Source organism: Musa acuminata, chromosome BXJ2-7 (genome assembly GCF_036884655.1).
Source record: "Musa acuminata AAA Group cultivar baxijiao chromosome BXJ2-7, Cavendish_Baxijiao_AAA, whole genome shotgun sequence".
Lineage (NCBI taxonomy): Eukaryota > Viridiplantae > Streptophyta > Magnoliopsida > Zingiberales > Musaceae > Musa > Musa acuminata.
The window spans coordinates 10,381,907-10,409,883 of NC_088344.1; the positions used below are offsets into that span (position 1 = coordinate 10,381,907).

The 27,977-nt window shown below is 37.0% G+C and overlaps 3 protein-coding genes across 3 annotated transcripts; all 3 read left to right on the forward strand.

Moving 5' to 3' along the window:
• Positions 1-2,952, forward strand: LOC135618077 (LRR receptor-like serine/threonine-protein kinase GSO1). Its single transcript, XM_065118979.1, has 3 exons — positions 1-454; positions 600-2,823; positions 2,928-2,952. The coding sequence occupies exons 1-3, from the start codon at positions 1-3 to the stop codon at positions 2,950-2,952; spliced, it is 2,703 nt and encodes a 900-aa protein (XP_064975051.1).
• Positions 2,930-4,553, forward strand: LOC103991871 (receptor kinase-like protein Xa21). The gene is made up of 2 exons (XM_018828793.2): positions 2,930-4,016; positions 4,130-4,553. Exons 1-2 carry the CDS (start codon positions 2,978-2,980, stop codon positions 4,504-4,506), a joined length of 1,416 nt encoding a protein of 471 aa, XP_018684338.2. The 5' UTR covers positions 2,930-2,977; the 3' UTR covers positions 4,507-4,553.
• An 18,542-nt stretch (positions 4,554-23,095) lies between these two features.
• LOC108953345 (receptor kinase-like protein Xa21) lies at positions 23,096-27,939 on the forward strand. The gene is made up of 4 exons (XM_018828791.2): positions 23,096-23,736; positions 23,882-24,241; positions 24,314-27,298; positions 27,412-27,939. Exons 1-4 carry the CDS (start codon positions 23,154-23,156, stop codon positions 27,786-27,788), a joined length of 4,305 nt encoding a protein of 1,434 aa, XP_018684336.2. The 5' UTR covers positions 23,096-23,153; the 3' UTR covers positions 27,789-27,939.
• The last annotated feature ends 38 nt before the right edge of the window (positions 27,940-27,977 follow it).

Sequence of the window (27,977 nt, forward strand, 5' to 3'; positions counted from 1 at the left end):
ATGGAGGGCAAACCACACTGCTTCGCATCTGCATGTGCCTTTTGGCCATCGTCTTTAACGTTTCTAATTCTTATGCTCTCATGTCCTCTGGCCTCATCGGCTTCCATATCCACCTTGAATTCAAGCAACGAGAACATCGATCGCCTCGCGCTCCTGTCCTTCAAGTCCCTCGTGTCCGATCCATTCCGAGCATTGGCCTCCTGGAACGATGAATCCCTCCATTTCTGCCGGTGGCGAGGTGTGACATGCCGCAACCAGAGTCATCTGCCGAGGGTCACAGCTTTGGAACTGGAGTCTCTCGATTTGGCCGGTAAGATCTCTCCATCTCTAGCCAACCTCACCTTCCTCCGGAGGCTCCAACTCGCCGACAACCGACTTCACGGTCCCATCCCGCAGGAGATCGGCCTGCTTTCCCATCTTCAACGTCTAAACCTGAGTTCCAACGCTCTAAGAGGTATGATTCCGATGTCGCAACTTCAGAATTGTTTGCACCTTCAGAATCCTGAAAGCTAAGTCACAGTAGCATCCATGGCACTATTCAGCAACAGCCAACCTCTTCTCTCTCACTGTTGTTGATCTGTCAAACAATCTACTTGTAGGAGCCATCCCACACAACCTTGGCCGCTGCTCAGAACTACAATATATGGATTTGTCAAACAATCTCCTCGAAGGAGAGATTCCCAATGATCTCGGTGCCTTGTCAAAGCTGAAAATTCTCTACCTCGGGGGCAACCATCTTAAAGGAAGCATTCCTCCAGATATAGGGAATCTCGTCAGTCTAAGAGAACTTTATTTGCATGAAAACCAACTCATCGGTTCTATCCCATCTGAGATCGGAAACATGACAAGTTTGACGACTCTTTCTTTGGCTGTCAACCAGCTTTCAGGATCTGTTCCTCTAGAGATCGGGAAACTTGTCAGGCTTGAAGAACTATACTTGGACGTTAACCAACTCACAGGTAATGTTCCTACTTCAGTAGGGAACCTCACTCCTCTCGTCTTTCTTGAACTCTCACATAATCAACTTACAGGCGTCATCCCACAAAACCTTAGCCATTGCTCCGAACTACAATACATTTACCTGGGAAATAATACACTTGAAGGAGAGATTCCTAGTGATATCGGTTCTTTGTCAAATCTGAAGCTTCTCGCACTCGGGGGCAACCACCTCAGAGGAAGCATACCTCCAGAAATTGGGAACCTTGCGAATTTGATTGCTCTCGATTTGTCAAGCAACAACCTTGAACATTCTATTCCTCCGGAGATCGGGAATCTCGTCAGTCTAAGAGAACTTTATTTGCATGAAAACCAACTCACGGGCAAAATCCCATTGGAGATTGGAAACCTTTCGAATCTGACTATTCTTGACATGCCTCGCAATAAGCTTTCGGGATCTGTTCCTTCAGAGATTGGGAACCTTGTCAGACTCGAACAACTTTACTTGAATAGCAACCAAATCACCGGCGTCATTCCTGCCTCGATAGGGAACTTGACTTCTCTTATTTTGCTTCAATTCTCGTATAATCAACTTGTAGGGGACATCCCACCCAACCTTAGTCACTGTTCAGAACTACAATATCTTTATTTGGGAAATAATACACTTGAAGGAAAGATTCCGAGCGATATCAGTTCCTTGACAAAGTTGAAATTTCTCTACTTAGCGTACAACCGTATCACAGGAAGCATTCCTCCAGAAATTGGAAACCTTGGGAATTTGTCTGTTCTTAGTTTGTTTAGCAACCGTCTCACAGGAAGCATTCCTTCAGAAATTGGAAGCCTTGTGAATTTGAATGATCTCAGTTTGTATAGCAACAAACTTGAAGGCCCTGTTCCACGGGGGATCGGGAATCTTGTCAGACTAAGTATACTTCTTTTGCATGATAACCAACTCACTGGAATTATACCATCTGAGATTGGAAACCTCGTGAATCTAACTGTTCTCGATTTACTGTCCAATGGCTTTGTGGGCCCAGTTCCTGCAGCGATCGGAAACCTCACTTCCCTCACTTATCTTGGAGTGTCATTCAACAATCTTGGAGGGGTCATCCCACCCTCCATTTGGAACCTCTCCTCTCTCAGAACCCTAGAGCTCCAGAGCAACCACTTTACCGGGTCTATTCCGCGGGATATGGGAATCACACTTCCCCTTCTTGAAGCACTACACATCAACGACAACCAGTTTTACGGGCCTCTTCCAATTTCACTGTCGAATGCTACCAACCTCATCGACATTCTACTATATAAGAACAGATTCACAGGCACCATACCCAGAGGTTTGGGATCCTTACAGAAGGTAGATCACTTTGATCTTAGTTATAATCAGCTAGAAGCAAGGAATGCTGTCGAATGGGGCTTCCTGGATGATTTAGCCAACTGTAGCAGCCTGAAATATTTGCAAATAACAAGCAACAAGCTCGGAGGCTTCCTGCCACGATCGATCGTCAATTTTTCTACAACCCTGGAATGGTTTGAAATCGACGACAACCAAATAGCTGGGAGCATTGCGGCAGAGATCGGCAACCTGGTTTCTTTGACCTCGGTTCGGATGAACTCGAACCTTTTCACTGGTAAAATCCCTGCAACAGTGGGAAACCTTTCGAATTTACAAATAATGGACTTGAGTAGGAACTACTTCACAGGAGAAATCCCAGCAACCCTTGGCCATCTAACTCAGCTATTCGAACTCCGCCTGCATTCGAATCAACTGCAAGGATCCTTACCTCCGAGTCTTGGAAACTGCCCTCTGAATCTCTTGGATCTTTCAGTCAACAAGTTAAATGGCACAGTGCCGAAAGAAATTATGGCCATCCCCACCCTCACCAGGTTACTTAGTGTATCTTACAATTCATTGGAAGGATCTCTGCCATCTGAAGTTGGAAAACTAAAAAATATTGGTAAATTCGAAATCTCTGGCAACAGACTATCAGGTACAATTCCAAGAACCCTTGGTGACTGTCAACAACTCGATAGTCTTGACATGGCAGGGAATTCTTTCCAGGGATCAATCCCTTCGTCATTTAGCCAGCTGAAGGGGCTCCAATCGCTGGATCTTTCAAGAAACAACTTGTCCGGGCTCATACCAGAATTTCTTGGGAATTTTAAGTTCTTGAGCTATCTGAATCTCTCATTCAACAATTTTGAGGGTGAGCTTCCAAAACATGGCATCTTCACAAACCTCAGTGCGTTCTCTGTGCTTGGAAATAGTAAGCTTTGTGGGGGTGTCCAAGCTCTGAACCTGCCTCCCTGCCCCACCCGGTCATCACATTTATCCCGGAAGCTGGTAGCCGCGATCTCAGTTGCCGGGGGAATAATATGCCTAATCTTTCTCCTCGCTTTGTTTGGCATTCATCGTTGGATACGTAAGTCGAAGAAGGAGCCTCGTGCCGCAGACAACAGAATGGTTCCACATATGATGGTCACATATTCCGAGTTGCTAAGAGCTACAGATGGTTTCTCTTCTGCTAATCTCATCGGCGTGGGAAGCTTTGGTTCGGTGTACAAAGGGTTACTCAATTACGAGGAATACCAACTTGTTGCTGTCAAGGTACTCGACCTCCAACAGAGAGGAGCTTCAAGGAGCTTCGTTGCTGAATGCGACGCGCTGAGAAATGTCCGGCATCGGAACCTCGTCAAGATTTTAACAGCTAGCACAAGCACAGATTACCGGGGAAATGATTTCAAAGCTTTGCTTTATGAGTTCATGCCGAATGGGAGCCTAGAGAAGTGGGTGCATCCAGAAGCAAACGAGCAAGGTCAGACGCGGGCGTTAAGCCTTATCCAAAGGTTAAATATCTTGATCGATGTGGCCTCCGCATTAGATTACCTCCACCACCATGGGCCAGAGCCGATTGTCCACTGCGACATAAAGCCGAGCAATGTTCTTTTGGACCATGACATGGTAGCTCACGTTGGAGACTTTGGATTGGCGAGGTTCCTCAACAGAAGCCCTACTGAAGCATCTCAAAGATCTTCTACCTCCATGTTATTCAAGGGGTCCATCGGTTACGTTGCACCAGGTACATTGCATTAACCAAGAGCAAAATATGTTATCTTTTTATGCCATTATTTGCGCAGTTGTGTTCCTCAAGTTCTTCTCTTTGTACATTTAACCTACCGATTCATGATACAGAGTATGGAGTGGCCAACAAAGTTTCGGTCGAAGGGGATGTCTATAGTTACGGGATACTTCTGCTGGAAACACTCACGGGGAAGTGGCCTACTGGTGAAAGTTTCAGGGACGGTCTCAGCCTTCCTCGATATGTGGAGATGGCACTCCCGGAGCGGGTCTCCGAAATCATCGATCCAAACCTGCACTTCGAGGAAGGTGAAGCTGCAAATGGTCACATTCAAGGCACCGATTACATTCGAGACAAAGCAGTGGAGTGCGTGAACTTGTCGCTCGGGATCGGCGTCAGATGCGCCAAGGAATCCCCACAAGAACGAATGCTGATGCGAGATGTCATCAGTGAATTAACTGCAATCAGGAACGGATGGATCCACCACTAGATTATGATCCGGAATCGGGAAGCACAAGGGATTGTTAGAGAGGTTGCTTGCTCGATCCTTCTGAATAATAATAATAATAATAAAAGAAGCTCTGTGGTATTTGTTTTCTTTTCGTTTCTTTTTCTCACTCACCTAATTAATATACGGTGCTTCACAAGCTGGTCCAGTGGACTTAGTTGTATGATGCCTTTCTTATGTAGAGTTCATCATTAAACTGCATCAAGCTACATGGTAGCTGAGTGAAAAATCCTTTGTCATTCTAAATCTGTAGTGACCTCAATTGATCGGTGTGAAGAGAACAAACGGTCCACTTGGCGGAACAGATTTCAATCTATATCCATATCCACACAAAAAAAAAACCCTAAAATAGATCGAACATGAGGAAAAACGAAAGCCAATGAGAAAAGTTTCGAATTCCAATGTTAAAAGAACATGAGGACACCAATTCCCAAATTAATGGATCAGTACAAAATGGGCTTAGCTTCCCAAATACCCATGAGGAAAAACGAGAGCCCATTACAAAAGATAACCCTAGCAAGGAAACCAAGGAATGCCGGTCCAAAACGAAAGTTCTCTCACTTGGGACGTGCTATATTTCCCCACAGTATTGTTCGAATAAACATACGTTTTAAAAGAGCATATATGCTAATTTTGATATTTGTAAAAGACTACATGAAATAAAATTAATGAAACAAAAAATACAAGATTGTCCATCACATGCTTTCATGATCCAACATAATGGAATATAGATTGCGTAATGCCCGAGTCTCACACATGTTTAGCTATAGCTACTATGATAATAGAAGCACAATATATATATATATATATATATATATATATATATATATATATATATATATATATATATATATATATGATCCATACTTAGTGATATAATGTCTGATATCTATATTTTATAAATATGATAAATGACATACTTATGTTTTAGACGTTTAAGGTTGAAATACATTTTTTAAAAATATTATTCTCAATATTTTATGAAATATTAGTTGAGCATACAAAAAATTAATATTTGCTTTATGTATAGTTTACAATAAAATAACATGATCCTTTGGCACAACAAACCTAAGTGTACTAACGGATTTGAGTATAAGATTAAAGTTATGACAATAAATATACATATAGTGATTAGAAATGACGGTTGAATTTTGTAATCGACCCTAAGTGAATCTTAAGGCTCGAACGAATTTAAATATAATTAAAGTAACAAAGTTTAAATTTTAAATCACACACACACACATATATATATATATAAGATAATAAGTTACTTATGTATGGATGGAGTAATAAAAATTTAAATAGAGATACAAATAAAAAAAGAGTGTTGTACTAAATGTTGAGATATATAAGTGAGATTAAAGAATGAGCATAGATAAAAAAAATATTATCTTTATTAAACTAAATTAAACTCAATTGAAGTTACTGCAATATTAGAATTATATTAGTAAAAAGAAACTTGAAATGAGATCTAATGGAATTGAATAATAGACATCTAAGATACCCTTTTAAGTACCTCTACCTTATTTTAGCTATATCTTCTTTACTTATCTAATAACTTTCCTTTCTCTTTTTCTTTAGCCATTTTGTCAACTTTATTTATGGAGCTCAAGAAACCCGAGGTTTAAAAAAAAATTTAGGTAAGAAAAATCTAATTTTTTTTCCTTACTATATTTAGGATTTTAATTCTACAAATTTCAGATTAATTTTTTTAGCTACTTTTGAGTAACATAAAATTTTAATTTATCTTTAATTTTTAGATATATTTTATATGAATATCTTATGATTCTGAGACCTTTAGTATATTTATGCATGGAGTTATGAGTGTCCTAATATGAGATACTATTCAAGCTGAATTAGCCCCTCAAGGATATGATTAGGCTTTGACCTTTTGATATATTTTAAAAGATTCATTTAAGGTTATGTAAGATTTGAAATTGAGTGAATACAACCTCTATACACTAGGATATAAGGTTTATAAGTTTAGATAAAAAAAAAAGTATTATACTAAATGTTGAGATATATAAGTCAGATTGAAGAATGAGCATAGATAAAAAATATTATCTTTATTAAACTAAATTAAACTCAATTAAAGTTGTTACAACATTAGAATTGTTTCAGTAAAAAGAAACTTGAAATGAGATCTAATGGGATTGAATAATAGACATCAAGATACCTCTTAAGTACCTCTACCTTATTTTAGTTATATCTTTTTTACTTATCTGATAACTTATGATCCTTTCTCTTTTTCTTTAGCCATTTTGTCAACTTTATTTATGGAGCTTAAGAAACCCTAACTCTAAAAAAATTTGAGGTAAGAAAAATCTAATTTTTTACCTTACTATATTTAGGATTTTAATTCTGCAAATTTTGGATTAATTTTTTTAGCTACTTTTGAGTAACATAAAATTTTAATTTATCTTTAATTTTTAGATATATTTTATATGAATATCTTATAATTCTAAGACCTTCAGTATATTTATACATGGAGGTATGAGTGTCCTAATATGAGATACTATTCAAGCTGAATTAGCCCCTCAAGAATATGATTAGGCTCTAACCTTTTGATATATTTTAAAAGATTCATTTAAGGTTATGTAAGATTTAAAATTGAGTGAATACAACCTCTATACACTAGCATATAAGGTTTATAAATTTAGATAGTTCTAACTCAATTTCAGCAAAATAGAATAGGTGTTGGTAATAAATTAGGAGGATAGTTTAACCTTCAAATAATTTTATTTTAAGCTAAAATTTAGTGTATATTTAGTTTTATGTCTCCTAGTTTTTTATAAAATTTTATGATAATTCAAGATCATTTAGTTACATAGACCAGTGAAGCAAAACTTTTTCACATAATTGTCTGATAGTTTGATTGATACTAACTAGTTCATTTGATTATAGAATGGATTATTAAAAAATTAATGGTGCAATCTAGATGTATTTTTAGGTTAAGTATAGTTTATTTTATAAAAAAATTTATCAAACTTTTTTTATAAATTATTATAGTGAATTATTATAAATCAATAGTTCAAGAGATAAAGTTCTTAATTAAGACATCTTATGATTATGTGCTCCCACTTTGACAAGTGTATTGCTCTCTAATAGACTAGATCAATAAAAAATATGATCTTTCATTAACATTTTTATTTTTGAGTTGAATCGGGTAAATATAAGTTTAATTTACTATAAAATAATAATTATATAAATTATAATATTTATAGTATATTTTGAAAAGTATATTTTGGAATGATATAATTGTCATGGGATAAGTATGAGCTATATATATAATGATGAAAATATATTGTATACATGCATATATGATGATTTGTGGTGGGAGAGTGCATGTATTTTCTTTGATGTGCGATATATGAGTACATGAATATTCTAGGACGTGTAGTATAGAAGTACACTTATATATTGCAATGACGTGCAATATGAGAGTGCATATATATATTATGTTATAGAGTATAAAAGCTCATAAATTTATAATATTTACTACATGTGTATATAAGTATTTTAAATTATTTTGACATAGAATTTTAACTCTTTATTTTCATATGTTATGTTGTAGGACTATGCTTGCTAAAAAAATCATAGGATTTAATACAATATACAGGATAATATACGTGCTCATCTAAATAAAGCTATAAAGGATTATACGTACTAAATCATTACTCACTATATATCATATTTTTTATGTAAGAATACTAATATCCCACCCAAGTGATTGGATAGGAAAGTGAGCATGTGTAAATGCATGCGATATAGACGATGAGCTAAGGATATTTTATGTATATAAATTTTAGATATATTATATTTATGCTTTCTTTTGATTAGATGCTTAATTATATATTGGTGTCAAAAATATTATGTATAGATAAAAGTCTATCATTTTGTTTAGTAAGTTAGTAAATTTTAATTTTTAATATTTCGTTTAGTAAGTTAGTAAATCTTAATTTTTAAGATTATGGACTTTTCATTGTACTCCTACTGATAAAAATAATGAAAATAGAAATATAATATTTTATTTTAATCAGACATGTAGAATATATGAGTGGAACCACAAGCAAAATATTTGAACCTGGATCACTTGGTTGAGATATCACAGTAGTGCACGTGAGGTGATAATAGTGCATGCGAGGCTTCTAATACTAGATCGTTTGGGTACCATTTGTTGCCGTCCATCCTAATATAATAATTGACCAATTAATTTTATTAAGATTGGATCAATAATTTAAAATATATAAACCAAATTTAATAGTTATACACGTATCAAACCTTGATAGATTAAATTAAGTTTGTTTCGAAACTAAACCGTGGTATTGCACAAAATCATATATAATTAAAGGTTGCTCGAAGCATTTGATCAACATTTGGCCACGCCTATAAACATCACTATTAACATTTCCTCGGTACACCGACAATGATTTTAATTTTACATCTATATATCGCTTGTAATTTGACCAAAATAATCCTGTAACAAATATAATAAATAATCTTGATTCAAATAGTAGCGATAAGAGAAATAACTATCTTCGAGATCGATGCCAAAAGTCAATTTGTTCATAAATTCTTTCTGGAGTTTATGCAGCAACTTCCGAGATGGTATGGAACGTATCAAATTCACTTGCTCAATCAAATAAAATAATTGGCGTGGTGACGTCCGAAGAGCATAAAGAGAAGATCCAGCAGCAGCAGCAACATGAACTTGCGCTGTTCGTGATCACAGTTCACACGCTCATGTGAAACGCAGAACGACCCCCGATTGCGAACTTTGACCAACGACGTCTACGATCTTAAGTAGCCTTACTTGTTTGACCGAAACCGATCACACAAGCAACAAGAAAAGGATATAAAATCATTAGCAGGGCCATGTTCGATGGTCCCGTCGTCTACTAACTTTGAGGAACGGTGGGCTTATTGTTCTTATTGACGTTTAACAAGGAGCTGTTGAACGATTCATTGAGAGTTCGGTGAAAGGAAACACCTTTCGGTCTCAATTCATCGGCAACATATAGTTTTGATCTCTCCCTAGTGATAACATACACCATGATTCAATTGCTAAGGAGATATCACCATTGATATCATGGAGTGACGACGGACCACGTACAGCAAAGGCAAAGCGATCGAAAGATGAGGACGACGGCGACAGAATGGGGAAAGAGGTACATGGATTGGTAGTTGGAAGTCAAATGGCTGCTACCACTGACAATGTGTACCCATGCATCGTCGTCCTGTTCTCGAGCTTTAATTACATTCTAAATCAATCTAGTTAGAATTAAAATTATTTCAATCTAAATAATTATTATAAAGTATTAATCACATATTGTCCGATACGTCATTGGATTATCCGACGTTTTGTCCGACCCTTTGCATTGTCCTCTCCTTCGACAAATTGCCCAATCGGCATGTTATTTCTCGCAACTATTCGATTTCTTTGGCACAATGTCCAATCTTGGCCCGATGCCCGAAATCATAGCACAAAATCTTCTGTCGACATGTCAATCGATCTTTCGGCTCGACGTCCAATCTTCTAATACGTTCCACTCCGACATAATATTGATTCTTCCTGCTTTAATCAAATTGTCTCTCTATGATTGAAGCTAGTCGTACGTCACTCAAAATGCATATTAGATCACAAACTTATCAATTGATTTCATCATCAAAATCTGATATTTAATAATATATATTTTATAAGTATAAAAATATATAAATTATGATGAAAATGTATTGTATGCATGCATATATGATGATATATGATGTGGGAGTGCATGTGTTTTCTTTGACATGTGGTGTATAAGTGTATGAATATATTATGACGTGCAATACACGTATATGTTATAATAGTATAAGAATGCATGTATATATATTATGACGTACGATGTATAAGTGTACGTATATATTATAATGACATGCGATGTGAGAGTGCATATATATTGTATGATATAGAGTATAAAAGTCCACGAATTTATAATGTTTACTACATGTGTATATAAGTATTTTAAATTATTTTGATATAGAATTTTGTCTCTTTATTTTCATATGTTATGTTATAGGACTATACTTGCTAAAAAAGTCGTAGGATGAACTATGATATATATATGTGACATTATACATGCTCACCTAAATAAAGTTATAAATGATTATACTTACTAAATAATTATTCATTATACCCAAGTGATTGGGTAGGGAAGTAAGCATATATAAGTCTAGATATGGATGATAACCTTGGCATATTTTGTTTATATAAATTTTGGATATATTATATTTATGTTTTCTTTTGGTTAGATGTTTAATTATATATGGTGCCAAAAATACTGTGTATAAAAAAAATCCTATCATTTTGTTTAGTAAGTTAGTAAATTTTAATTTTAAAATTATGTATTTTTCATTGCACTCCTATGTGAAAGTAGAAATGCGATAATTTATTATATATATATATATATATATATATATATATATATATATATATATATATATATATATATATATATATATATATATATATATATATATATATATATATATATATATATATATATATATATATATATATATATATATATATATATATATATATATATATAGGATATGAGTGGAATCATAAGTAAAATGTTAAGTATTGAGCTTGGATCACTCAGTTGAGATATCAAAAGTGCACCTGAGGTGATAGTAGTGCATGTGAGGCTCATGATGTCTAACACTAGATCGTTGGGGTACCATTTGTTACCGTCCATCCTCATATGATAATTGATCTATTAATTTTATTAAGATTGGATCGATAATTTAAATTATATAAACCAAATTTAATAGATATACACATATCAAACCTTGATAGATTAAATTAAGTTTTCTTTTCCATACTAAACTGTGGTATTGCACAAAATCATATATAATTAAAGATTGCTAGAAGCATTTGATTTGGTCACACCTGTAAACATCAATATTAACATTTCCTCGACACACAATTCCTCATGAGGATTGTACTCTCCCGGAAAGAAGTTCATCCTCCTCGATATTTTTATATTAAAATATTTCTTTAAATAAGGATGATAGGGTTCTTACGAGTGCCTCATCTCATCTAATAAGAACTCCATTTGTAAGAATAGATAAGCTAAAATATTATTGATTTTACTAGGATCATAATCATAATATATAGGACTACTATGATCTAAAATGATAAATTAAAGAGCTTATTTGGATCATTTTCTCTCACGAGTATAAGAGACAACCCCACAATCACAAGGTCTGATTGAGCACTAAGCTGATGTTATAATTGATTGACTAAAAAAAGATAACAACACAACTCAAAGGACCTATGAAAGAAAAAATTACATAGAGAGGCATCAACCAAAAAAGGAGATCTAGTAATCACCTTTAAAGAGGAAGATGAGTACATAGATCCTGATTATAATAATACCCTATTTTTGTCACTTAGGATCTTTAATATCTTGATTAAATGAATTTTGATTGACATTAGAAGTTAGACCAATATCCTATACTATGATTAGTTTACAAAATTTTGACTTAATTGAAAAAAACTTACAACTAATTTTCTCCTCTCACCAGCTTCACTGAAAACTTCACATCTCCCCTTGCAATCACATACCTCTATGTCACTTTTGGACCTAAAACTTATTCAATGATAAAAACTAAGTTTATAATCGTGGATGTCCTATTGATTTATAATGCAATCATTGTACACTCACTTCCAACCAATTCCATGTTAATGATATCAATATACTATACGACGACAGAAGTTTTCAACTAATAGTAGAATTGATGAGCTTTGAAGTGACACATGAGAATCTCAACATTACTACTTATGAAGATTCCTATGGATCCAAACTGACTCGATCGGATGGTCAAAGTTGATGCTACGCTATTGAGAAGCGAATAGAAAAATTTATCAACTTCCTCCGATATTGAGTAGCTAATGAATAAATTTATCGACTTCCTACGACTAAACTCAAAAGATTTTACTTATTCTTTGAGTGACATACTTCATATCAATCAAATCATGTCACAATATCGACTCAACATCAAGCCCCACCATTGGCCAATTCACCAAAACCCACAAAAGCTCATCCCAAATAACTAACCGATTATAGTCGAAAGAATATATCATCCGTGCGTGAAGTCAAGTCTCATAGTCCTACATCGGGAAAATCAGACTTGTTATCTTCTATTGGAACTATAAATAAGGGTCTGGGCGTTGAAGTCAGATGCACCACAAGAAAACCTAATTATTTGCTTTAGGCTTTTCTTGTTCAGTAATATCCGGTGTTTTATGGCCTAAGAACATCTTCCTAAGGCATTCGTAATAGTCCCTCTTTTATAGTAGTGATTTGCTCCTCTTGAATCACGTAAATCTGATGTTCTTATTGCTTATTTTATTTTTTCCGCTTTATTGTCTTTGTTGGGTTGCCAAAATTATCCTTTGATAAATTTCCTGGGGTTAGCTCTAACAAACTGGTATCAGAGCCTAGTTTCGGGATCTTATAGCGTTATTCTAAATCTCTCTGATGAGGTTTTACGGGAGGTAGCTACGGACACTACGACTAAGAGCATGTGGGACAAGCTTAAAGCCTTGTATACGAAGAGGACAGTAGAGAATCGTCTCTACTTGAAGTAGAGTTTGTATATGCTTCAAATGACTGAAGGTACATCTATACTCTGATATCTTGATAAGTTTGATTCCTTGGTTATGGATTTGGAGAATATAGATGCAAAAATTGATGATGAGGATAAGGTCCTATTACTTTTGTGTTTTCTTCCCCAATCTTTTAAGCATTTCCGTGATACTATGATTTATGGAAAAGAAATAATTTTGTATCAGGAAATTAAATCTGCACTAAAATCTAAGCAGATAGATATGGATATCACTGGGGAAAATAGAGAGAATTAGACTGAAGGTTTGGTTGTTATGGGGAGAATGGATAAAAGAGAATTTGACAGTGGTAGATCTAAATCTAGACATACAAATTTGGAATGCAGATATTGTCATAAAATGAGGCACATTAAGGCTGATTGCTTTAAATTAAAAAATAAATTAAAGTAAAAGGAAAAAATTGTTGAGAAATCTACTGAGTCTACTGAAGCTAGTGTAGTAGCTGATGAGAATGATGAAAATATTTTCTTTGCTACTGATAATAGGACGAGGTCTAAAAATGAATGGATTTTAGATTCGGGTTGTTCTTATCACATGTGTCCTAATAGAGATTTGTTTTCCACATATGAATCTTGTAATGGTGGAATTGTTTTGATGGGCAATAATGTAGCATGTGATGTTGTTGGTAGAGGAACAATCCAAATTAAAATACATGATGGTATTGTGAGGACGCTCACTAATGTTAGACATGTTCTTGATTTAAAAAAGAATCTCATCTCTTTAGGCACCCTAGAGGCCCTTGGGTGTAAATACACAACTGAAGGTGGAGTTATGAAAGTTTCTAGAAGTGCTCTTGTTGTTATGAAAGCTTGTAGGTCTAGTAGCTTGTATATTTTGCAGGGAACTACTATCACAGGCTCAATTGCAGTCTCGTCATCATCATTGTCTGATTCTGACATCACCAAATCATGGCATATGCGTTTGGGTCATATGAGTGAAAAAGGTTTGAGCATATTGAGTAAAAGGGGTCTACTTTGCGGACAGAGTACTGTGCCACTAAATTTTTGTGAATACTGCATTTTTTGAAAGCAGAAAAGAGTCGGCTTCAATTCTCCGGCAGTTCACAAAACAAAAGATACTCTTGACTATATTCATTCAGACCTTTGGGGTCCAGCTCATGTTCAGTCTAAGAGTGGTGCTAGGTATATGTTGACTTTCATTGATGATTATTTAAGGAAAGTTTGGGTTTATTTTCTGAATCATAAAAATGATATTTTTCTAACCTTTAAACAATGGAAGGCTTTGATTGAAAAGCAAACAGGTAAACAGGTTAAGCAGCTTCGAACAGAAAATAGCATAGAATTTTGTGAAGGTGACTTTGATGAATTTTGCAAAAATGAAGGAATCGTTCGACATCGCACTGTTAGGATGACGCCTCAACAAAATAGTATGGCCGAACGTATGAACAAAACACTCTTGGAGAGAGCAAGGTGTATGATCTCAAATGCAGAGTTGACAAAGGACTTTTGGGCAGAGACAATTAATATGGCCTGTTACGTTATCAACCGCGCTCCTTCTACAACACTTAACTTTAAAACTCCGGAGGAAGTTTGGTCAAGTACTCGTGCTGATTACTCTGATTTAAAAATTTTTAGGTGTCCAGTATACATGCATATAAATGAAGGAAAATTAGAGCCTCGAGCTAAAAAATACATTTTCCTTGGGTATGCTTCTAGGGTGAAAGGATACAGATTATGGTGTTCTGATCCCAAATCCCCAAAATTTGTAATCAGTAGAGATGTTACTTTTGATGAATTATCTATGTTATCTTCCAAAAATGAATCTACTAGTTGTACAAATGATAGTGCGCAGAAGCAGGTAGAGCTTGAGATTAGTAGTTCTAACTCTTCTACTCAAAGAATACTGATAGATGGTTCTGAGTCTACTAACGAAGTTGATTCAAAAGAAGAGTAATATTTCATAACCAAGGATAGACCACGGAGAAATATTCGACCACCACAAAAATATACAAATTTGGTTGCATATGTTTGTCTGTTGCAAAAGAAACAAGTGAAGTTGGTGAGCCTACTTCCTACTCAGATGCAGTTTCTTGTGATAATTCTGCTAAGTGGTTGATCGCGATGAATGAAGAAATTGAATCTCTCCATCGGAATAGAACTTGGGATCTTGTGAAGCCGTCTTCAAGTAAGAAAATTATTGGATGTAAATGAGATATTATTATTGAGGGAAAGATCCTTGTTCAGAAAATTCATACGAAGGACAATCCAACTGATATGCTTATGAAACTTCTTCTGGTTTACAAGTTCAAGCAGTGCTTGGACTTGGTTGGTGTACATTGTTGATGATTGCCCATTGGGGCTTTATGAAAAAGGTGGAGCAAGTTTTGTTAGGACATGCTAAGGTAGAGATTTATTAGTTTGGCAAGTCCCAATAGTCCCACATCAGTAAAATCAAGCTTGTTATCTTCTATTGGAACTATAAATAAGGGCTTAGGCTTTGAAGTCAGATACATCACAAGAAAATCTAATTGTTTGCTCTAGGCTTTTCTTGTTCAGTAATTTCTGGTGTTTTATGACCTAGGAACATCTTTATAAAGCATTTGTAATAGTCTCTCTTTTATAGTAGTGATTTGCTCCTCTTTCATCTGTGGATGTAGGTCAATTGATCGAACCACGTAAATCTGATGTTCTTGTCGCTTTTTTTATTTTTTCTGCTTTATTATCTTTGTTGGGTTATCAAAATTACTCTTTGATAAATTTTCTGAGACTAGTTCTACTTACCGACACAATTCCTTCCACAGTAGCAAACCTAACCATTCCTTCCACAGTAGCAAACCTAACCGCCCTAGCGGGGAACAATTTTAGGGGTGTCATCCCACCCTCCATTTGGAACATCTCCTCTCTCATGGAGCTTGACCTCCAAAGTAACCAACATGTCGGGTCTCTTCCATAAGATATTAGAAGCCATTCAACCGGATGTCAACTTCTTCACCGGCATGATTCCTAAACGTCTTGGATCGTTACGACGTTTAAAATCATTGAGTCTTGATTCTAGTCAGCTAGAAGCAAGGAATGCTGCTGACTGGAGTCTTTTTGACGCATTATCCAACTGCACCTGTTGGAATTAAACTTGTTCAAGAGGCATAAAAATGTTCATTGCATCAAGTGGGAGAATCAATACATCAAGAAGAAAAATTGGATTAAAAGTCTATAGAAGGATAAGTCAAATTGGTTATTGGTTCTTGAAAGGGTTTCTTGAAAGAGAATGATTCATCTTGAATACAATTAATATAATGTATCTTTGGGGACTATATAAACCCCATATGTTGGGTCATGAGAGTAAGAGAGTTTCTGAAATTGTAAAAGTATTCTTCTTGAGAGAAATATAGAAGATAGAAAGCTTATCATACTCTTCCTCGATTTGATATCTCTATCCTCTTTTCCTATCAACATCAACATTTGGTATCAGAGCATAGGTTAAGCTATGTCTTCTTCCTCAAGTGCCATCCAACTCCAAATCTCCAGATTGACAAAAGAAAATTATGACATATGGTGCATCCAAATGAAGGTTCTTCTAGGCTCCCAAGATGTATGGGAGTTTGTAGAAGATGGATTTGCTGAACCAAGTCCAGCAGAAGAAGGAACAATGAATGCAGAAGGAAGAAAACAACTCAAAGAAAGAAGGAAGAAGGAGAAAAAGGCTTTGTTCACAATCTACCAAGGCCTTGATGATACAATGTTCGAGATCATCGCTCCAGCAAATACTTCAAAGGAGGCTTGGGAAATGCTTCAAAGAGCATTCGGTGGTGTTAATAAGGTAAAGAAACTTCGTCTACAAGTTTTACGAGTCGAGTTTGAGAAATTACAACAAGGTACTTCTGAAACCATTTCTGATTACTTCTCAAAAATTATTTCTATTGTTCATCAAATGAGACGAAATGGTGAACAAGTAAATGATCAGAGAGTAATAGAAAAAATATTGAGATCTCTAGATCCGAAATTTGATTTTATTGCTGTTGCGATTGAAGAATCTAAAGATTTGAAAAAGATATCTTTAGAAGAACTTATGGGTTCCCTTCAAGTTCATGAACAAAGGATTACAAAAAGAGGAGAAGAGAAAACTATGGAGCAAGCACTACAAGCTAAGTTTGCTCTTGAAAACAAAAGAGAATCAAATTCTCAAAGAGGAAGAGGAGGAGGACAAAGAGGAAGAGGAGGCAGAAATCAGACCAATCAAGAATCTCCAAACAGTGAAGATGTTGGAGAAAATTATAGCCAAAGAGGCCGAGGTTATGGTCGAGGACGTGGCCGAGGCCGTGGACGTGGCAGAAACTCTAAAAGGTCTAAAATACAATGCTATGTTTGCAAAAGGTATGGACATTACTCTTATGAATGTTATTATAATCCTAACAATCAAGGTGATAAGGCAAATTTTGTTGAGGAAGAAAAGAAGGAAAATCAAGTTTTGCTAATGAGTTATGAAAATTTGAAAAATGATCAGTCTATGACATGGTATCTAGATACAGGAGCCTCAAATCATATGTGTGGCATCAAAGAGCTATTTTCAGAAATAGATACAAGTTATTCCGGGAACATTACATTTGGCGATTTGTCTCAAAGACCAGTAAGAGGCAAAGGTAAAATTCTCCTTGAACTTAATAATGGCAAGGAAGTATGCATTTCAGATGTTTATTATGTTCCTGATATGAAAAATAATATTTTAAGCTTGGGACAATTACTTGAAAAAGGTTATGAAATTGAGATGAAAGATATGGCTCTCTCAATTCGTGATAAGAATAAAACACTGATATCACATGTGAAAATGGCAAGGAATAGAATGTTTCCTCTACATTTGAATATTTTTTATCAATCAAATTATTTTAAAGCTGATATTGAGGATATTTCTACACTTTGGCATCTTAGATATGCTCATTTAAATTTCGAGGCTTTGAAACTTCTAGAGAAGTATAATATGGTGACAGGAATGCCAAAAATTGATCACCCAGCAAAATTGTGTGAAGTATGTGTCATGGGTAAGCAAGAAAGAAAGCCTTTCAAAGTGAGAAGAACAAAAAGAGCATGGCATCGACTCGATCTGGTGCACTCGGATGTTTGTGGCCCTATCAATCCAGTAACACTTGGAGGAAGCAGGTATTTTCTTACATTTACTGATGATCATAGTGGCAAAACTTGGGTTTACATGTTAAAAGAAAAGAAAGAAGTTTTAAGCAAATTCAAAGAATTTAAGGATTTGGTTGAAAGACAAAGTTGTTGTAAGATTAAATGTTTAAGAACAGATAGAGGTGGTGAATATATATCAAATGAATTTGAAAGTTTTTGTAGAAATAATGGAATTCTACATCAATTCACCATGCCATACACACCTCAACAAAATGGTGTCTCGGAAAGAAAAAATAGGACTATCCTTAATATGGTCCGATGCATGTTAAAGGAAAGAAAAATTTCGAAAGAATTTTGGGGTGATGCTGTTGCTTGTGCAGTTTATTTGCTTAACAGGTTTCCGACAAAGCGAATTGGTAATGTTACACCAGAAGAAGCATGGAGCTTACAAAAACCAAGAGTTGATCACTTAAGGATTTTTGGAAGTGTTGCATTTGCCAAGATACCAGAAGAAAAGAGAACGAAATTGGAGGATAAAAGCCAGAAATGTATTTTGTTAGGTTATCCGGAGAATTCCAGTGGTTACAAACTCTACAATCATATCACAAATAAAGTTGTGATGTCAAGAGATGTTGAGTTTGATGAACAACAGATTTGGAACTGGAAAAGTGATGAGCAGCATAAGAAAACTGTAGCTTCAGAAGAAGATGATATAATACAAGCAAGCACCGAAGTGGCTGTGCTGGAATCATCACCTAGATCAGCTAGGTCACATGATTTAAGAAGTCCAATTATAAGAAGGACAAGACCAATTCAGGACCTATATGAAGTAACTCGAAGGATTGATACTAACAATGATGAACTTTCATTATTTTGTCTTTTTGCAGGATATGATCCATTAACCTTTGAAGAAGCTTATAGAGATGAAAAATGGCGACAAGCTATGAATGAAGAGATTCATGCCATTAACAAAAATAATACATGGGAGCTTACTACACTTCCAGAAGACCACCAAGCTATCGGTGTTAAGTGGATCTTCAAAACAAAAAGAAATGCAAAAGGAGAGGTGGAGAAATACAGATTGGTTGCAAAGGGATATAAACAACAATATGGAATTGATTATGAAGAAGTATTTGCGCCAGTTGCTCGATTGGAGACAGTAAGATTACTTATCTCTCTAGCAGCTCAAATGAAATGGAAAATTTTACAAATGGATGTCAAATCAGCATTTCTTAATGGAGTTCTTGAAGAAGAGGTATATATTCAACAACCCCCTGGTTTTATTATTCAAGAACAAGAGGACAAAGTATATAAGTTAAAGAGAGCTCTTTATGGGCTTAAACAAGCCCCACGAGCATGGAATTCTCGAATAGATGCTTATTTTATTCAAAATGGTTTTTCTAAATGTCCACATGAATATGCTCTCTATACGAAATCTAACTCTAATGGAGATATCTTGTTTGTATGCCTGTACGTAGATGATTTAATATTTACAGGCAATAGTAGCTCCATGATTATATATTTTAAGCACTCTATGAAAAAGGAGTTTGAGATGACCGACTTGGGCTTAATGACTTATTTCCTTGGTATCGAAGTTATCCAAGATAATGGAGGAATTTTTATCTCACAAGAAAATTATGCAAAGGAGGTTTTAAAGAAGTTTTCCATGGAAGATTGTCATCCTACAGATACACCTGTTGAATATGGCACCAAGTTGACCAAGGAAGGTGAAGGTACATACATTAATCTAACTTATTATAAAAGTCTAGTTGGATGTTTAAGGTATTTGACATGCACTCGACCTGATATACTATTTGGAGTTGGTTTAATAAGTAGATTTATGGAAGTTCCAAAGACATCTCATTTAAATGTCGCTAAAAGAATTTTACGATATATCAAAGGAACAATTGAGTATGGAATGTTCTATTCATCATCTAAAAAGTTGGAGCTCATTGGATATAGTGACAGTGATTGGGCCGGAAGCTACGATGATCGGAAGAGTACAACTGGATTTGTATTTTATTTTGGTAAAGCTACATTCACTTGGTCTTCAAAAAAGCAACGAATCGTTGCTCTATCAAGTTGTGAAGCAGAATATATAGCAGCTTCTTCTAGTGTTTGTCATGCAATATGACTAAGAAGATTACTCCAAGAACTTCATATGCCACAGGAGAAGTCAACCAAGATTTATGTTGATAACAAATCAGCTATTGCCTTAGCCAAGAATCCAGTCTATCATGAAAGATCGAAGCATATCGATACAAGATTTCATTTCATAAGAGATCATATCAAAAATAAAGAAGTGGAGATACATCATGTCAAGACAAGTGAACAAGTGGCTGATATACTCACAAAACCTCTTAAATTTGAAATATTTCAACAACTTCGAAGAAAACTTGGCATGCTGGATGGAACAAGTTTAAGAGGGGAGAATGTTGGAATTAAACTTGTTCAAGAGGCATAAAAAGGTTCATTGCATCAAGTGGGAGAATCAATACATCAAGAAGAAAAATTGGATTAAAAGTCTATAGAAGGATAAGTCAAATTGGTTATTGATTCTTGAAAGGGTTTCTTGAAAGAGAATGATTCATCTTGAATACAATTAATATAATGTATCTTTGGGGACTATATAAACTCCATATGTTGGGTCATGAGAGTAAGAGAGTTTCTGAAATTGTAAAAATATTCTTCTTGAGAGAAATATAGAAGATAGAAAGCTTATCATACTCTTCCTCGATTTGATATCTCTATCCTCTTTTCCTATCAACATCAACAGCACCAACCAAAAATATTTGATCCTACCAGGCAATAATCTTGCAGGCGCGTTACCAAGATCCATAGCCAATTTATCGACGACCATGGAATTGCACGCCGTCCAGAATAACCAAATGGCCGGAAGCATTCCTGCAGGGATTGGGAACCTCAGTGGTTTGACTGCACTCTGGTTGTTCGCTAACCTTCTCAGTGGCAATATTCCATCGACGCTGGGAAGCCTTCCAAGGTTAGGACTCCTAGAATTGGGCACAAACTTGTTCACTGGAGGAATCCTCCGCAATCTTACTGTGCTGAACCAATTTGACCTGACCATCAATAAACTACAAGGAATCATACCACCGAGTCTTGGAAACTGCCCCGTCGAGGTGTTTGGATTCATAATCCGTAGCTATACTTCTATTTGGATCGCTCATCCTATAAACTTCTGTTAAATCGTGTTATGTATTCAAGTCAAGATTTGGAGACAATATTAGAGTGTTCAAATGATGGTTTTTCCCACTGGGCTCTTCTCTTTTTTTTAATGCTCATGTAAGAAGTTTAGGGTGTATTGACTTGGACACGAAGACAAGAGAAGTCATGCTACGTATTGAATGGCGTGCTCCGGTGCCATCAAATATATTATTGGTCTCAAATTTTATTCATGAACATTGGTTTATCTATAAACTCGAATGGTTGCCTGGTCACAGCCATCTATGATATTAGATATGTTAGAAATTAGCAAGTACAAATATATTTTGATAAAAAAATCTAATGAAATAATTTATAGATAGAATTAAAAAAACAGAAAAAAAAAAAACCTAGAAGCATAATTTACTGTCCTAAGCTATATTTATTGTCATATATATGTTTTTTCAGGAATATCATCCCAAGATACAATCGGATGTAGATGCATGCTCATGAAGGATCATTAAAAATGTCCCAGTACCAACATAAACATAAAATTGAACGTACAAAGAAAAAAAAAAGATGAAATTAGAGATTATTTCTCATATCCTTTCGTTAACATCTAACATCTTTCATCTGATAAGATGATGTCCTGTCGTGACTTTGTTAGACTTATCATCTAATAAAATGATGCCATGTCATGGCTCCATCTAATAAAAAAGTATCGTTGCAATAAGGGTAAAAAGGTAAAATAAAAAATATATATTTAATCTTTTATGTGTTTGACTAAATCATTTTGTCTATCAAATTAGTTAATGCCTTTGATAGAGAGTTATAAGAAGGATAAATGATTTTACTCAACTCCGGATGTGAAACTAAAATAAAATTATCTCATGAATGATTACCTTCAACTCTAATTGAGGTATGAAGGTATGCAAGAAAAAATCGAGTTCTCTCGTTAATGTTCCAACAACTTACCGCAACGCTACATATTTATGTACATCATCTTCTCTATCAATTAATTGTCCTTATCACCATCAAACATGTGACTATGGAGGGCTATGATGTATGCAATATCTCTACTCAAGTCGACCTCAGCGAGACCTACTATGGAGGGCTAAGTCGACCTCAGCGAGACCTACTATGGAGGGCTAAGTCATGCTACTTCACATCTCTATTGACTTTTGATCATCATTTTTAAAATTTCTAGTTCTTGCACTCTCATATCTATATCACTAACCACTATATATTTATGCACATCATCTTCTTTATTAATGTGGATCCATTACTTGTCCTAATCACCATCAAATCATATAAGGTTATTCTAAAGAAGTTCAAAGTCTTTCCCATGTGACTTCCAATATCTCACCCAAGTCTACCTCAGCGAGACCTACTATGAAGGGCTAAGTCATGCTACTTCACATCTCTATTGACTTTTGGTCATCATATTTAAAATTTCTAGTTCTTGCACTCTCATATCCATATCACTAACCACTATATATTTATGCACATCGTCTTCTTTATTAATGTGGATCCATTACTTGTCCTAATCACCATCAAATCATATAAGGTTACTCTAAAGAAGTTTAAAGTCTTTCCCAATATCTCACCCAAGTCGACCTCTATGAGTCTTACCATGGAGGATAGCTCATGCTGCTTAGCATCTGCAACTTTTGATCATCGTCTTTAATGTTTCTAGTTCTTAGACTCTATTAATGCAGATCACCATCAAATCATATGGGGTTACTCTACAAAAGTTTAAGCTTTTACCAAGTGAATTCACACTCAAATATATCAAGCAATATCCTCCCATGATCTATGCAATACCTCCACCCAAGACGACCTCCATGACTCCAACCATGAAAGACATACCACACTGCTTCGCATCTGCATGTGCCTTCTGGCCATCGTCTTTAACGTTTCTAATTCTTGTGCTCTCATGTCCTCCCATATCCACCTTGAATTCAAGCAACGAGAACATCGATCGCCTCGCGCTCCTGTCCTTCAAGTCCCTCGTGTCCGATCCAATCCGAGCATTGGCCTCCTGGAACGATGAATCCCTCCATTTCTGCCGGTGGCGAGGTGTGACATGCCGCAACCAGAGTCATCTGCCGAGGGTCACAGCTTTGGAACTGGAGTCTCTCGATTTGGCCAGTAAGATCTCTCCATCTCTAGCCAACCTCACCTTCCTCCGGAGGCTCCACCTCGCCGACAACCGACTTCACGGTCCCATCCCGCAGGAGCTCGGCCTGCTTTCCCATCTTCAACGTCTAAACCTGAGCTCCAACGCTCTAAGAGGTATGATTCCGATGTCGCAACTTCAGAATTGTTTGCACCTTCAGAATCCTGAAAACTAAGTCACAGTAGCTTCCATGGCACTATTCAGCAACAGCCAACCTCTTCTCTCTCACTGTTGTTGATCTGTCAAACAATCTACTTGTAGGAGCCATCCCACGCAACCTTGGCCGCTGCTCAGAACTACAATATATGGATTTGTCAAACAATCTCCTTGAAGGAGAGATTCCCAATGATCTCGGTGCCTTGTCAAAGCTGAAAATTCTCTACCTCGGGGGCAACCATCTCACAGGAAGCATTCCTCCAGATATAGGGAATCTCGTCAGTCTAAGACGACTTTATTTGCATGAAAACCAACTCATCGGTTCTATCCCATCTGAGATCGGAAACATGACAAGTTTGACTATTCTTTCTTTGTCTGTCAACCAGCTTTCAGGATCTGTTCCTCTAGAGATCGGGAAGCTTGTCAGGCTTGAAGAACTTTACTTGGGCGTTAACCAACTCACAGGTAATGTTCCTACTTCAGTAGGGAACCTCACTCCTCTTGTCTTTCTTGAACTCTCACGTAATCAACTTACAGGCGTCATCCCACACAACCTTAGCCATTGCTCCGAACTACAGTACATTTACCTGGAAAATAATACACTTGAAGGAGAGATTCCTAGTGATATCGGTTCTTTGTCAAATCTGAAGCTTCTCGCACTCGGGAGCAACCACCTCAGAGGAAGCATACCTCCAGAAATTGGGAACCTTGCGAATTTGATTGCTCTCGATTTGTCAAGCAACAACCTTGAACATTCTATTCCTCCGGAGATCGGGAATCTCGTCAGTCTAAGTGAACTTATTTTGCATGAAAACCAACTCACGGGCAAAATCCCATTGGAGATTGGAAACCTTTCGAATCTGACTATTCTTGACTTGCCTCGGAATAAGCTTTCGGGATCTGTTCCTTCAGAGATTGGGAACCTTGTCAGACTCAAACAACTTTATTTGGATAGCAACCAAATCACCGGCGTCATTCCTGCCTCGATAGGGAACTTGACTTCTCTTATTTTGCTTGATCTCTCGTATAATCAACTTGTAGGAGACATCCCACCCGACCTTAGTCACTGTTCAGAACTACAAAATGTTGCTTTGGATAATAATACACTTGAAGGAAAGATTCCGAGCGATATTAGTTCCTTGACAAAGTTGAAATTTCTCTACTTAGCGTACAACCGTCTCACAGGAAGCATTCCTCCAGAAATTGGAAACCTTGGGAATTTGTCTGTTCTTAGTTTGTTTAGCAACCGTCTCACAGGAAGCATTCCTTCAGAAATTGGAAGCCTTGTGAATTTGAATGATCTCAGTTTGTATAGCAACAAACTTGAAGGCCCTGTTCCACGGGGGATCGGGAATCTTGTCAGACTAAGTATACTTCTTTTGCAAGATAACCAACTCACTGGAATTATACCACCTGAGATTGGAAACCTCGTGAATCTAACTGTTCTCGATTTACTGTACAATGGCTTTGTGGGCCAAGTTCCTGCAGCGATCGGAAACCTCACTTCCCTCACTTGTCTTGGAGTGTCATTCAACAATCTTGGAGGGGTCATCCCACCCTCCATTTGGAACCTCTCCTCTCTCAGAACCTTAGATCTCGAGAACAACAATTTTACTGGGTCTATTCCGCCGGATATGGGAATCACACTTCCCCTTCTTGAAGTACTAAACATCAACGACAACCAGTTTTACGGGCCTCTTCCAATTTCACTGTCCAATGCTACCAACCTCATCAACATTCAACTATATAAGAACAGATTCACAGGCACCGTACCCAGAGGTTTGGGATCCTTACAGAAGGTAGATCACTTTGATCTTTGTTATAATCAGCTAGAAGCAAGGAATGCTGTCGAATGGGGCTTCCTGGATGATTTAGCCAACTGTAGCAGCCTGAAATATTTGCAAATAACAAGCAACAAGCTCGGAGGCTTCCTGCCACGATCGATCGTCAATTTTTCTACTACCCTGGAATGGTTTGAAATCGACGACAACCACATATCTGGGAGCATTCCGGCAGAGATCGGCAACCTGGTTTCTTTGACCTCGGTTCGGATGAACTCGAACCTTTTCACTGGTAAAATCCCTGCAACAGTGGGAAACCTTTCGAATTTACATATAATGGACTTGAGTAGGAACTGCTTCACAGGAGAAATCCCAGCAACCCTTGGCAATCTAACTCGGCTATTCGAACTCCGCCTGCATTCGAATCAACTGCAAGGATCCTTACCTCCGAGTCTTGGAAACTGCCCTCTGAATCTCTTGGATCTTTCAGTCAACAAGTTAAATGGCACAGTGCCGAAAGAAATTATGGCCATCCCCACCCTCACCAGGTTACTTAATGTATCTTACAATTCATTGGAAGGATCTCTGCCATTTGAAGTTGGAAAACTAAAAAATATTGGTGAATTCGACATCTCTGGCAACAGACTATCAGGTACAATTCCAAGAACCCTTGGTGACTGTCAACAACTCGACAGTCTTGACATGGCAGGGAATTCATTCCAGGGATCAATCCCTTCGTCATTTAGCCAGCTGAAGGGGCTCCAATCGCTGGATCTTTCAAGAAACAACTTGTCCGGGCTCATACCAGAATTTCTTGGGAATTTTAAGTTCTTGAGCTATCTGAATCTCTCATTCAACAATTTTGAGGGTGAGCTTCCAAAACATGGCATCTTCACAAACCTCAGTGCGTTCTCTGTGCTTGGAAATAGTAAGCTTTGTGGGGGTGTCCAAGCTCTGAACCTGCCTCCCTGCCCCACCCGGTCATCACATTTATCCCGGAAGCTGGTAGCCGCGATCTCAGTTGCCGGGGGAATAATATGCCTAATCTTTCTCCTCGCTTTGTTTGGCATTCATCGTTGGATACGTAAGTCGAAGAAGGAGCCTCGTGCCGCAGACAACAGAATGGTTCCACATATGATGGTCACATATGCCGAGTTGCTAAGAGCTACAGATGGTTTCTCTTCTGCTAATCTCATCGGCGTGGGAAGCTTTGGTTCGGTGTACAAAGGGTTACTCAATTATGAGGAATACCAACTTGTTGCCGTCAAGGTACTCAACCTCCAACAGAGAGGAGCTTCAAGGAGCTTCGTTGCTGAATGCGAAGCGCTGAGAAATGTCCGGCATCGGAACCTCGTCAAGATTTTAACAGCTTGCACAAGCACAGATTACCGGGGAAATGATTTCAAAGCTTTGCTTTATGAGTTCATGCCGAATGGGAGCCTAGAGAAGTGGGTGCATCCAGAAGCAAACGAGCAAGGTCAGACGCGGGCGTTAAGCCTTATCCACAGGTTAAATATATTGATCGATGTGGCCTCCGCGTTAGATTACCTCCACCACCATGGACCAGAGCCGATTGTCCACTGCGACATAAAGCCAAGCAATGTTCTTTTGGACCATGACATGGTAGCTCATGTTGGAGACTTTGGATTGGCGAGGTTCCTCAACAGAAGCCCCACTGAAGCATCTCAAATATCTTCTACCTCCATGAACATCAAGGGGTCCATTGGTTACGTTGCACCAGGTACATTGCATTAACCAAGAGCAAAATATGTTATATTTATATGCCATTACTTGCGCAGTTGTGTTCCTCAAGTTCTTCTCTTTGTACATTTAACCTACCGATTCATGACACAGAGTATGGAGTGGCCAACAAAGTTTCGGTCGAAGGGGATGTCTACAGTTACGGGATACTTCTGCTGGAAACACTCACGGGGAAGAGGCCTACCGGTGAAAGTTTCATGGACGGTCTCAGCCTTCCTATATATGTGGAGATGGCACTCCCGGAGCGGGTCTCCGAAATCATCGATCCAAACCTGCACTTCGAGGAAGGTGAATCTGCAAATGGTCACATTCAAGGCACCGATTACATTGGAGACAAAGCAGTGGAGTGCGTGAACTTGTCGCTCAGGATCGGCGTCAGGTGCGCCAAGGAATCCCCACAAGAACGAATGCTGATGCGAGATGTCATCAGTGAATTAACTGCAATCAGGAACGGATGGATCCACCACTAGATTATGATCCGGAATCGGGAAGCACAAGGGATTGTTAGAGAGGTTGCTTGCTCGATCCTTCTGAATAATAATAATAATAATAAAAGTAGCTGTGTGGTATTTGTTTTCTTTTCGTTTCTTTTTCTCACTCACCTAATTAATATACGGTGCTTCACAAGCTGGTCCAGTGGACTTAGTTGTATGATGCCT